General features: G+C 35.5%; 1 protein-coding gene and 1 non-coding gene across 9 annotated transcripts in view; both read left to right on the top strand.

The window, feature by feature from the left end:
- The window catches only part of CCDC171 (coiled-coil domain containing 171), a 359,813-nt gene that overhangs the window by 34,758 nt on the left and 310,772 nt on the right, over positions 1-14,283 (top strand). For 7 of the 8 annotated variants that reach the window (XM_049710683.1, XM_049710687.1, XM_049710684.1 and 4 more), the window contains 3 exons: positions 1,058-1,232; positions 6,436-6,626; positions 9,052-9,183. In XM_049710683.1, the coding sequence (XP_049566640.1) occupies positions 1,058-1,232; positions 6,436-6,626; positions 9,052-9,183 (498 nt within the window). The remainder of the gene's footprint in view (positions 1-1,057; positions 1,233-6,435; positions 6,627-9,051; positions 9,184-14,283) is intronic. The other variant, XM_049710685.1, reaches the window with a different exon arrangement.
- On the top strand, positions 4,427-4,533 carry LOC117203777 (U6 spliceosomal RNA). Its single transcript, XR_004486669.1, has one exon. It is a non-coding gene; the product is annotated as a U6 spliceosomal RNA (small nuclear RNA).

The following is a 14,283-nucleotide window of genomic DNA, read 5'->3' as shown; positions in this document are numbered from 1 at the left end:
ATATCATTTAATGAATCATTGATTAGATCATAGAATTTCGGAGTGGGAAGGGACTTTATAAATCATCTGGTTCTAACTCTCTGACCTGTCTCCTGTCACACTACTTCATGGAAGGATATTAGATAAATTAAATCTAGTTATTAACTATCTGGTTATCTAAATAGTAGATAAATTAGATATTCATTAAAATCCCTGTAAAACAGGCACTTTTATTACTTTATGCTCTATGAGTAATGTCATAATCCAGATAAATAATATAGACAATATTTACCAAATTTTGATACTATTTGCTGCTTTTTTTAAGGCATTTTATTTTATTTTTTTTTGTTTATTTTTTTGGCCGCACTGTGTGGCATGTGGGACATTAGCTCCCTGACCAGGGTTCGAACCTGTGCCCCCTGCATTGGGAGTGCGGAGTCTTAACCACTGGACTGCCAGGGAAGTCCACCATTTGCTTCTTGATTTCAATTAGGGTTTAGGAGTAGAGGAGAGAATGAATTTTTTTTTTTTTTTCCGGTATGTGGGCCTCTCACTGTTGTGGCCTCTCCCGTTGTGGAACACAGGGTCCGGACGCGCAGGCTCAGCGGCTATGGCCCACGGGCCCAGCCGCTCCGCGGCATGTGGGATCTTTCCGGACCGGAGCACGAACCCATGTCCCCTGCCTCGGCAGGCGGACTCTCAACCACTGCGCCACGAGGGAAGCCCAAGAATGAATTTTTAAGTTCTTACTGTATGTCATGCATTTTTTTCACTTCTTAGGTATGACTTTTTCTGATTAAAACCTGTGATTTCTCTTTACTTTTAATAAGACGTGCATATAAGAATTAAAAAATTTTTTTCTCTAGTGGATTCTCTAAAATAAGAAAATTAATGAATGTTGTTTGCTGAGTAAGGCTAGTGCTTCTTTTCCAGTCTTTTATAAAGTATAAATGTGTAAATTCTTGTCTTATAAATATTATAGAAACAAATTTCTCTAAGAAAATGTTTGAGTGCATGATCTCATAATCTTGGAGACGTATTTTTATATTGGTTCATGATATCAGAAGTCTGTTTTTAGCTGGCAAGCTACGAGAGCCAGATTGCCAAGCTACGATCCGAGGTTGAAAAAGGAGAGGCATTGCGACAAAGTCTGGAATATGACCTGGCTGTTGCTAGAAAGGAAGCTGGACTCGGAAGGCGGGCTGCTGAAGAAAGATTAGCGGAGGCACGTAGGATCCAAGAAAAACTCTGTGGTAAAACTATTTCTATTTCTTTCCATGTTTGTAACGTCATTGTATATCATTGCTCCCTGTTGTGTATGCATTCCATATAGGATCAGAGGTAGGGTTTTGATTTCTTTGACTGGCCTTTGATGGACAGACTTTGCTGTGTGTGTATGTCTTCTGGCAATTATGTGAACATTCATTTACTTTACCTTACATTATTTTTTTTGTACAAGTATAGAAGAATGGTTTGAAAATTCTGTTAATCACTTTTTAGAGCACTTGTTTCATGAATAATCAGCAGAATCATATAGAGATTTTAAAAAAATTCATAGGCCTCCTATCACATGTAATCTGAAACAGAATCTCTAGCTTGAGAAAATCTGTATGTTCAAGAAGCACTGCAGGTGATTTGTTGATTAGCTAGGTTTAGGAACCACAGAGTATAATATATATAAAGAAGTGTGCCTAGAAAAGTGTATGACTTATAACCAGCGCCTGGGTCATGAAATGGAAAATTACCAGAAGTCCTCCACATAGATAACTGCTATCCTGATTTTTAATAGCAATAATTAATTTTGCCTCTTTTTCGTACTTTATATGAAAGGAATCATATAGTATGTACTCTTTTGTATCTGGCTTCTTTTCTTCAACTTTGTGCTTGTGAGTTCATTCCTATTGTCATATGAACTTCATATTGATGTTTAGTATTATATAGTGTGAACATACCACACTTATATTCATCCATTTCTATTGGTAGTGGGTAGTGTCTGTTTTTTGTTTATTAAGAATAGTGTTGCCCTGAACATTCTTATACTCAGCAGGTTTTAATGAAGAGAACACTGAACGTGAATTCTGAAGATTTAGATTTAGGTCCTGATTCTGCCACTTACTGATACTTGAACCTAGGTTGTTTTAAGGATGAAATGAGAAAATAAAAGTGCTTTGTTAACTGCATGGGGCCAAGAGAATGTCCCGTTATAATATTATAAAGGTTACGATCCCTAGTCTTGGCCTGGCCATTGGTCAAAAATACTTTTGATTACCTTTGGCATTTAATTACTAAACTACTATCTGGAACTTAGGATTATAAGACTTGAAAGGCACTAGATGTACAAGTTAATGACTTTTATTTAATTATGAGGAAGTTGAAGTCCAGGGAAGATGGGAAGTTACTTGCCCAAAGTCAAATGATTTCAAGACACTTTACAGAGGAACATAGAAGAATGGCCGTTAATCATATGAAAAATGCTTACCTTCATTTGTCATCAGAGAAATGCAAACTAAAACCACAGTGACTGTCACAGCATACCCATCTGATGGCTCTCATTGAAAGGACTGTCAATACCAAATGTTAGTTAGGATGTAGAGGAACTGGAACTCTTATACTTTGTTAGTGAGAAAGTGAAATGGTACAAATACTTTGGAAAAAAACTTGGCAATTTCTTTTAAAATAAACATATATTTATCCAGTGACCCAGAAGTTTCACTCTTTGGTAGTTTCTCTGAGAAACATTTGTCCACAAAAGACTTGTATAAGAATTTCATAGCAGCTCTATTCATGGCAGCCCCAAATTGGAGAGAAACCCCAAATGTCCATTGACAGAAGAATGAAGAAACAATTTTTGTATATTCACTCAATGAAATATTACTAAGCAATAAAAATGAACCAAACTACTGATACATTCAATAACATGAGTGAATCTCAAAAACATTATGCTGAGTGAAACTTTACACAGAAGAGGACTTCCTGTATGATTCCATTATATGAAATTCTAGGACAGAAAAAACTAGTCGTTGGTGAAAAAAAAATCAGAACAGCGGTTACCTCTAGGATGGGTTGGCAGTGAGGACTAACTAGGAAAAGTAGGGGGAAACTTTTCTGATTGAAGGAAATTTTCTGTATTTTGATAGGGGTTTTGGTTACATGAGTGTATGCATTTGTCAAGTCTCTTTGAATGGAGCACTTAAGATTTGTCCATTTCACTATATGTAAATTTTACCTGCAAAAAAAATTGAATTCTATATTATTGATATGAATGCTTAATTATTCAGCAGTGAAATGTACTTTTATTTGCAACTTGTTTTGAAATGCATAAAAAAGTATGGTCTGATGGATGAAAAAAATGAGTGGATGCATGGATAGATGGATGAATGTGTGGTAAAGAAAATACATACGGCAAAATGTTAACAATCATAGAGTCTAGTCTGGGCTTTACAGGTGTTCATTTTACAATACTTTAAACTTTATATGTATGATAAAATATTGAGGGTAGAATAAAAAACAGCCTGATGGAGTTATGGGATATTAAAAGAGATAATCTCGTAATGATTGAGAGAGGAGACAAGATAACAGAGAAAATTTTCGAAGCTGGAAAATGAATGGATGAGGGATAACTGACTTAGCAGACCTGAGACGTCAGAATCCTAAGCCAGGGGTTGGGAAAGCTGGCACACAAATTGCTAGATAATCAAAGGCTTATGAACTGGAAGCACCAGCTACCTTTGGAATTAGGAATTGGAATAGCATAAGTAAAATAAAGAGGGTTAGATGAAATCTGTTTGCTCTAGAGGCACTTAGGTTCTTAGATCCCCTTCCCAAGAGTATGATATTCTGGGATTGCTCCCACTTCCTGTGTAATTCGGGGGGCTTAATATCTGGAGATGATAAAATACAGGGTCTCCAGACTGGCAAAAACAGGAAGATAACATACTCAGTGTTAAATATTGAGGAACTATTCCTTCCAGCTTCCTTTTTTCTATTGAGTTTCCCAAAAGCTAGCACTGAGATTTCTACACTTCACGTGGGAGCTTGGAAAACTCTTCCATGGGTCATCTGACCAAGCCAAGAGGAAAAACCTAATGATGCTGATGTTGGGGATTTCCTAATAAATGGCCTACTTTTATCAGACCACAGTTATCAAGTTTCATCCTGAAGCTCAGAATCTAGGTAGTGGTTATGTGGATGTATAAAAGGTATGTCACCCTTATAGTTACACTTAATTGGGAGCAGGCAGCCAAGAATTAGCAGATACTCGTGGAAAGCCTCTAAAATGGAGAGAAAAAAATAATTTGGAAGAATCAGAAACTCTGCAAGGAGAAGATTTAACAAATAAGCATTATTAATATCCTCAGAGCTGAAAAAGAATATATTCCATCCATGATGCAAGAACCAGGTGGTATAAAAAAAAGAAAACTCTTAGAAATTAAAAATGTGAAATCAGGTGCTCGCTTCGGCAGCACATATACTAAAATTGGAACGATACAGAGAAGATTAGCATGGCCCCTGCGCAAGTATGATACGCAAATTCGTGAAGCGTTCCATATTTTTGGAAACAACCTAAGTGTCCATCATCGGATGAATGGATAAAGAAGATGTGGCACATATATACAGTGGAATATTACTCAGCCATAAAAAGAAACAAAATTGAGCTATTTGTAATGAGGTGGATGGACCTAGAGTCTGTCATACAGTGTGAAGTAAGTCAGAAAGAGAAAGACAAATACCGTATGCTAACACATATATATGGAATTTAAGAAATAAAAATATCATGAAGAACCTAGGGATAAGATAGGAATAAAGACACAGACCTACCAGAGAATGGACTTGAGGATATGGGGAGGGGGAAGGGTAAGCTGTGACAAAGTGGGAGAGTGGCATGGACATATATACACTACCAAACGTAAAATAGATAGCTAGTGGGAAGCAGCCACATAGCACAGGGAGATCAGCTCGGTGCTTTGTGACCACCTAGAAGGGTGGGATAGGGAGGGTGGGAGGGACAGAGACGCAAGAGGGAAGAGATATGGGAACATATGTATGTGTATAACTGATTCACTTTGTTATAAAGCAGAAACTAACACACTATTGTAAAGCAATTATACTCCAATAAAGATGTAAAAAAAATGTGAAATCAGAAATGAAAAATATCAGTAGAAGCATTGGAAGATGAAGATGGAAGAAATATCCCAAAATTAGATTAAAAAAGGCAAAGGTGGAAAAATAGGAGAGAAAAGGCAAGAAACTTTGAGGGCCAATCTGAATAATAGGTAATATTGAAAGAAAGAGATAAGAGAGAAAACAGAGAGGGATAAATGATCAATGAAATTACTTTAAAAAAATCTCAGAGCTGAAGGATATGAGTTGCCAGATTGAAAGGGTCCACAGAATATTCACCACAGTGGAAAAAAATAGACCCATGTGAAGGCATAGCATTATGAAATTCCAGAAAAATAGAGACCAAAAAAAGATCCTAAAGCTTTCAAAGAGAAAAGGAAAGGAAAGGAAAGAAAAATAAGCCAGATGCAAAGGAACAGGAATCAAAATGGCCTCAAACTTTTTACCTGCAATACAGGATACTAAACCATACAATAATGTCTTATAGAGAGAGTAACTGGATGGGAGGGAGACTTTTTGTACCTTTGATAATAACTTGTATTTTGAACATATGATCCATTCAAAACACAAATATAATTTAAAAATAATACTACTAACTGGCTTTTTTTTTTTGGTTTGTTTAACAAGTACGTTTGTACATATTTCCTCATTTTTATCTTTACAACAACTTTATTCCCACTGAGGGTTAGAGAGTCAGGGAGGTTTAATCAGGTGATAGGTGATGGAGCCAGACCTGGAAGCCTTTCATCACTTCTTTCTAGGTGCTGAGGCAAACAGCAGCCATAGTGAGTTGGGAAGTGATGGTTATTGTTGAGGTAATACTAGGATGAGAGGTGAATCGAGCCTAACTTTGGGGGAGTAAAGAGCTATAGTTCTAGGGTTCCCAACCTCAATTTTGTGACAGTATCAAGTGTAAGATATGCCACAACTAACTTGTTGCCAAGTCAAAAATCAAAATTTGTAATCTATCAAGTCTTTTTAAAAAGTAGCCCTATTATATGTCACACTTAAAAAATTTTTATTTTCTTGAATAGGAGAAAAAGCATTTGAGTTGCAGCTGGTGCATCTAAACTTGGGTGTGCCTCTAGGAATATGTCATAACAATTTCACAGCAAAATCACCTCTGTCTGGAGGGGAAGAAGAGATTGAGAAATTGTAGAATAGATTGGTTTTGGGACAGGAACTTTTCAAGAGTTCACTGGTATGAAGTGGTTAAATGTTTTGTCTTAATATCATGCTGTAATTGAAATCAGCTCCAATGCCTAGGTTTCTGAACTCCTACGGTTTTAATTTATGGTTGTAAATGTACCTATTATTCTTTTATATTTTTAATAGCTCAGAATGCAGAACTTCAGGGAAAGGCAAGTGGGATGGAGAAAGCATTCCAGACTTCCCAGCAGAAATGGAAAGAAGAATGCAGAAGATTTGAATGTGATTTGGAGGAAAGAGACAATATAATTCAAAACTGTGATCAAAAATATGATTTACTTATGAAAGAAAAAAGCAGACTAGAGAAAACTGTACAGGTAAAATATTTTATGAAGGAATTTTTTTATATTTAATATTCATTATATGTATTATACATTATTTGAAGTTATTTTTGGAAAGGAAAATACCAGAAAGCAAGAAAATCTAATTTCTTCCCCCCCCGCCCAACTCCCTTCCTTTCTCCCTCTCTTCTTTCCTTTTTAGGGGCATTTTTGCAGGTCTATTTTTTATATGCTTTAGCAATATATTAATATATATATTGTTTCTTTTGTGAAAAACAGTTTGAGATCTCTGATCAAAAAAAAAACCAACTCACTTATATGGGAATACTGTAAGAAGATAAGAACCCACAACCCTTTTGGTCCAGCAACATGAAAATTTGTAATTTTAAAAATGTGGGCCCCAGATTTTGACCTGAATATGCAATAAATATAGAAAAATTTTTATGTATCTGATGTAAACTTCATTATCTGTGTAGGGTACATTCTATATAGGCACAGTATATAAATATTTGATGACCTTTTATTGAAATTATTGTGAGCTATTTATTCTCCCATTTTTTGTTCCTTTTTAGTCTCTAAAGTAAAAGTATGGTTTAATGTTGAAGTTGCCACCCACTTAAAAGATAGATTTTGAATTGTCTGTATTTGCCACTTTTTGGAAGTACCAATTTAAATTTAAAAATACATGATAGGGCTTCCCTGGTGGTGCAGTGGTCAAGAATCTGCCTGCCAATGCAGGGGACACAGGTTCGAGCCCTGGTCCAGGAAGATGCTGCAGAGCAACTAAGCCCGTGTGCCACAACTACTGAGACTGTGCTCTAGAACCTGTGAGCCACAACTACTGAAGCCCGTGCTGCGCCTAGAGCCCGTGCTCCGCAATAAGAGAAGCCACCGCAGTGAGAAGCCCACGGACCACAACTAAGAGTAGCCCCTGCTCGCTGCAACTAGAGAGAGCCCGTGTGCAGCAACAAAGACCCAACTCAGCCAAAAATAAATAAATAAATAAATAAAATTACATGATAAAAATGCTCTACATTTACCGCTGGTGTAAATGGCTTTTCAGAATATTGGAAATAAATCTTCACTAAAAATAATTTTACAAAAACATTTGTTAAATGTAAAAGTTTCAGCACAAAGGTTCCCTGACCTTGTCAGCATATCTCCTTTTGATTTCCTGCATGTCAACAGTCACAGTTTTCTCTTCTCTTTATTGTAATATTCCTAGACCCTGGAACAGTGCCTGGCATATACAAGGGCTCCATTAGTATTTGAATGGGGGGAGTTTAGGTGGCACCTGGAACTACAAGTCCCTGAACTGCTTTGTATAAACTCCACGTGAAATGTCTAGAGCTATGGGGAAAGAGGGTAATGGTGGCAGCAATCCTTATAGTCAATCAGCCTGCATCTCAAGATCTCTTTTATAGATCTTGATGTGATCTTCATCACCTGTTTGGTAGGAGAACTTTGCTTTGATTTTATACAATTGGCTTTGAACTAATCTGCACAGAGACCTTTGGGGGTGAAGAGGAGTCACTCTTTTGCCCTAAGGGGAAAAAACCTCAAGGCTCCTCCTGTTGCCTTTCCATTAGTGAAAGTTGGGAGGGCAGTCTTTATTATGCAGAACCACGCTACAGTTTATAAGGACACAGGAGGCTTTCCCTCTGTCTCATATAAACCACAGAATCTTTCTCCTTGTGTTAATGCAGACTTAGTTTAAAACCCTATAGTTTAGAAGATTGGGCTTCTTGGGAAACCTGCATTTTATACTTCTGAGATTTTGAACCAGATTAGATCTTGTAAATGTAGTACAACTCGGAAAACCCCAGAAGAAAAACCTCTTGCAGATATTGTTTATCTGTAGAACTAGAAATTAGTTAATAGTCTAAACCTAAAAAAATTTTTTTGACTTTTCAAATTTTTAACATTCTAGAGTTTCCTTATACTGATTTGTTGCACAAAACTCCTCCTTCTCCCCTTTGGTAAATACAGTGTTCTTTGTCAGATTTATATATAAATTATCAGGGATAATCCAAATAGTGTTTCTATAGCTAATTAGAGCTTTCCATATTATCTCCTTTACATATAGATTACATATTTGCCAAACAATCTACTTTGTTTTGTCTCTATCATATGATGCGTTTTGTTCAATCCCCAGCAGTTAAATTTTTTGGAAAAATTGGATTAAATATCTATATCTATTTATATCTATCTATCTGTCTATCTATATATATATATGAAATGTTGCTTAAATTAAATGGGTAACCATAGCTTCTTATTCACATATATATTCTGATGACCAAAATATAATTATTCTATTAATTAATGATTTTAACATAAATTATAATGAGTTTTAACAGTCTGTATAGGTAAGGAGAGCCCTATGTATATTTAAATTGTGGATGAAGGAAGAAAGATAACTTTTATTGATCTAATACTAAAACAAGATTTTATTCACGTAAAGGAAGCGTTGGAAAAACATCAGCAGGAGAAGAATGAGATGGAGTCTCATATCAGGGAGACAGCATTGGAGGAGTTTAGATTACAAGCAGAACAATGGGAAGCAGAAAGAAGAGAGTTACAATTTATAGTACAGGTATTTTAAAAATAATAATAAATATGTCTTTTTAATGCTTATGAAATTAAAAATTACCTTAGTGTGATAATTGACTCGCTTACTCAAGGAAAAAATAATTCTTAGTCTTTGCTCTCTGGAAGGCCATGTTTCATTTGTAGTTACATGCCAATATGGGCAACTGTTTCCAAAAGATACTATTAGAATTAGAGTTGGGTGACTTCTGCATAAATAATTTGATTTTTAAAGGACACCTATACATTTGGCATTTAGTTTTCCAGTTTAAAATATGAGACTGTTAGCAGTCTTTAACAACATAAAGAAATAGAATAATCAGATTTTGGTATTAGAGGATGCTTATAAATCATATAATATAGTGATTTTTTTGGAACTCTTTTTAAGAAGTGCAAATTCTTAATCATGTTCTTTTAACCTCTTCCCCGCAAAGTCACAGAATCCCCCAGGCTTCCAGTAGTCCAATTTGAAAATCACTGATTACATCTAATCCCCATTATAGATGAGCAGATGGCAATCTGTGATTTACTCACACCATAGACTGAGTGATTAGTGTGGGAAAAGACTACAAGTCTCCAGATTTTTACTCCTGTTCACTTTGCATTCTTTCAGGAGATTATATGTAAATTATTTTGAAGGAGAGGTAGGAGAAATGAAAACTGTTCATTCACTAACCAACTAATTTAAAATTTCAAATAAATTTCCATCATTTCTTCTCTTATTTATTCTGTGGTAAGACAACATTTTTTCTACACAAAATGACAAATTGAAATATAGTCTTTATATAGATGTCAAAGAGATGCATTCTTTACAGAATGAAAAATACCCATCTAAAATAAATTTTAGAGTTGCTTTGAGTTACGAACAATTTTGTGAGATGAAGGCGGCCCAAAACCTGCAGAGAATAGAAAGCACCTTATTTAAGAGTGAAAGCTGGCAGTAAACAGTGGAAATACTGAATTTGTTGTATATGTAAGTGTTCACAATACCAACAAAATCATATCTTTACCAAACCTTTGGTCCTTGCGCAATCCTTTTCTTCCCAGTCTCTCCCTCTGTGGAATTTGGAAAGACAGTCACTCTCTAGACCTCTTAGTATTTTTTTATTTTATTTTATGTTATTTTATTTGTTTTTGAGATTTTATAAAGGCTTTATTTGTCATACATGCGCCAACCACTGGAAATAAATTAAGCAGAGGTAATGGTAAATATATTTTCAGATTTTCTTATGATATAAAGCTAATTATACTCTTTATTAGTAGACTTGAACTCTCTAAGGCCATGACTTCAAATTTGTCTAACATGAATAACTTATGCTTTATTAGTAACCCCATTTATTATTTGCTTCTTTAACTTTTTATTTTATGTTGGAGTATAGTTGATTAACAATGTTGTGTTAGTTTCAGGTATACAACAAAGTCTGTGAGTCTGTCTCTCTTCTGTAAATAAGTTCATTTCTATCTTTTTTAAAAAAAATTCCACACATAAGCGATATCACACACAATATTTCTCTTTCTCTGTCTGACTTACTTCACTCAGTATGACAGTCTCTAGGTCCATCCATGTTGCTGCAAAGTTCTTTCCAAGTTTCATTCTTTTTAATGGCTGAGTAATATTCCATTGTATATATGTACCACATCTTCTTTATCCATTCTTTCATCGATGGACATTTATTTATGTTGCTCCCATGTCTTGGCTATTGTAAACAGCACTGCAGTGAACACTGGGGTGCATGAATCCTTTCGGACCATGTTTTTCTCCCAGTATATGCCCAGGAGTGGGATTGTAGGATCATATGATAGCTCTGTTTTTAGCTCCTGTTATTTTTAGAGTCTGCTTGTAATTTGTATAGTTAGTTCTCTCATTCATTCAGTCACTCGTTCATTTATTCATTCCCTAAGTACTTTCTGAGTTCCTACTGTGGGTCCTGAAGATATAAAATTGATTAAGATATGATTTCTGTCCTAAAAGATATCTCAACATGGAGAGACATGTAAAGAGAGAAAATATATTGTAATATAATAACATTTTGAACAAAATGCTATGGGATCATAAAAAAGAAATGAATTAATTGCCTGGGAGATTGGGGAGATCACCACAGAGCAGAGGACATTTGAGCTGTTGTTGATAATTGTCTTCAGGGTTACCTAGAACAAACAAGTACACGTAAGTAAATGAAAATAACCCTTTTATTATTTATTATTTTTTGGCTGCGTTGGGTCTTCATTGCTGTGCGCGGGCTTTCTTTAGTTGCAGCTAGTGGGGGCTACTCTTTGTTCTGGCGTGCAGGCGTCTCATTGTGGCTTCTCTTGTTGTGGAGCACAGGCTCTAGGCACGTGGGCTTCAGTAGTTGCAGCACATGGGCTCAGTAGTTGCAGCACGTGGGCCCTAGAGTGCAGGCTCAGTAGTTGTGGCACGCGGGCTTAGTTGCTCCATGGCATGTGGGATCTTCGTGGACCAGGGATCGAACCCGTGTCCCCTTTTTTGGCAGGTGGATTCCTAACCACTGCACCACCAGGGAAGTCCCAACCCCCCCCTTTTTAAAAAATACTCAGAAATTTCCAGCGCTACCAGTCAGAAGCCCGGAACTTATAAAATATGCTGCAGAGACCTGTATTTAAATGTGTGGATGATGTGATTTTGATAACAGTTTCCTGGTCAATCCTGTAAATCTCAAATGAAATATATGTGGTTACATCAGACTTTGTATTATGAAGTGTTAGGATAATTTGAAATTCTGTATGAATCTTTAATTATTATGTGTGGGAAGAATAGGGGAATATACTCCTTAGTTACTACCACCTTCTGTGAAATAGATTTTATTGTACTCTGTAACCAAAATGTTCAGAACACTGTCTCTTAATTTCTTGTCCTTTTTATTTTAACAAAAGAAAACTGCTTTTCCTTTTATAAAGCAAGCTTAGAAACCTTTTATATTTTAAAAAAGTCTTTTTTAAAACAACTTGAGGGATAGATGGAAATTCTCTCTCTATTGGCTGTTGATGGGTTCAGGTTTCCATTCCTATAATTAGATGTTAGTATCACATAGTGTTCTTTTGTGTAGCTCTCTAAGGGAATTCAGTTTTTAAAATAAGTTTTAAATAAACCTACATGAAGCTCCATCTTTAACAGACAAAGCTGGTATAATATTTCTCTCATCTGGGCTTTAGAATTCAGGCTCACTATAAAAAGCAAATCTTAATTTTATGCCATGTCTCCTTTCTTTCCCAGTAATTGAAGTGCTGAATAGAGGTGTACTTCTCTGGAATATTAATGGAGTTACCTCATTTTAAGAAAATGTTTTTCATTTTTTAAATGCCTGTCCTCTTTTGATAAACATAAAAATTCCATGTCTTTAGCATTATTTGAAATTTCAAACCAAAGCAAAGCCATGGTAATTTTAGAATGATGTGTTTATATTGATCTTGGAAAAAATATGTTATTTTTTATCTCTATTTATTTAAAATTTTTATTTAAAATGAACATTTGTTTTTATTTATTTCTTTGTTTTCTGCAATAGAAATGTGAACTTTGAGGATGCTTATTAGCCATGAGCTTTTCTATTGTAGGCAGTGTGGGACGTGCAGTGGTAAACCATCATACTCTTTCCTTGGTCATTTTTATAGTTCATTTCAGTGTATAACTCATCAGTAGGATTGAAAGCATTTAGAAGATGAATGTATGTTTTTCATATTTAATTTATTTCCAAAATTCTGTAACTAAGCCAGGGAACAAAGTGCCCTTTCCTCATTCACTGACTAAATTTGGTTTATATATCTAGTGATCAAGGGGTGGGAGATTTTGTGATGGCAAAAGAGCGTGGGAAATGTAGACTGAAAATAATACCGCAGACTGAAGAAGGAGGAGGAAGAGTGGGGGGGCGAGGGGGTAAAGGAAGGTATCAGACTAGGTGTGGGCATCAATCACTGGCTGTATGATAAGACAGCAGCTAGGGATTGGGGTACAACATGTCAGAGATTGACCTGGTAAGCACAGTTGTGATCTAGGGACAGCTTGGAGTAAGTTGCATGAAAAGGAAGTATTTCAGAGTTTTGCCTTAAATGATCTAGGGTAGCAAGGAGCTTTTCTTGGTAGCTTCCGGGGAAACTGTCTGCTGGTGCCCTTTGTAAGCAAATGGCATAGAAAGTGAGTCTGGCACTGGTACTGCCTGTTGTTTCCAAACAGGAAATATCTTAATATTCAGTTTATAAAATTACATAATATTGTTCTTATTGTAAAAATGCCCCGAATTTAGGGAAAGTTAAAAGCACAAAGTGAAGGAATCCCCCCCTCCCCTGCAGGCCTGCCTGCTCCAGTCCTACTCCTCATCTAAGGGTGTATAAACATATATTATTATATTTACATAAATATGCCTCAGTAATATTTGGCATCCATCTTTTGATATTCTTACACTATTCTTGTAGTGTTTGAAGCTTTTCTGTCATGTGGAAGTTCGTAATACATTTAACAAATCCCTTATTGATAGACATTTTATTTCCTTCAAAAGTTTTTGCTTTAATTTAAAATGATTCACTAACATTCTTGTCCATATCTTTGCGCTGTTGTACATGTGATTTAGCTGTGTAAATGCCTAGAAGTATAATTGCTTGGTCTTCAAGTTTATGGATTTATAATTTGTGATAGGTATTACATAAAGTTAGTACTAGTTTATACTCTACAGTAGTAAACACTATTTTTGATTGTAGAACTATGCTGGCTTTGGGGATTTAGAGAGATAACCATGTACTAGACTAAGGTTGTAACTATATCTATATTGATATATTTCATAAGTTAGGAAGGGGGAGTACTTTAGCTCTGATATGTTTCTAATTACTTTAATCCTTCAGACTTGAAACCATATTTTGGAGTTCAAGAAATAGTGTTTATATGAGTAAGTATAAAGAATTATACTTTTGGGGCTATGTTTCTGGAAGGTGTGGAAAGAAAGCAAGTTTATTTTCTAAGAGCACAGTGTGGTTTACTTTGATGTCAGTTCAAAAACAAGCTCCATTTTAAAATATTGTAAGTTCAACACCTCCCTCTAGTGGAGAAAAGAAAAACTCACTCAGTTTCCTCTATCCTTAATGTGATTTTATTTGTTACAGA

Source organism: Orcinus orca, chromosome 6 (assembly GCF_937001465.1).
Source record: "Orcinus orca chromosome 6, mOrcOrc1.1, whole genome shotgun sequence".
NCBI classification, from domain to species: Eukaryota; Metazoa; Chordata; class Mammalia; order Artiodactyla; family Delphinidae; genus Orcinus; species Orcinus orca.
Note: the sequence above shows the minus strand (reverse complement) of the source record. Positions and strands in the feature narration are given on the sequence as shown.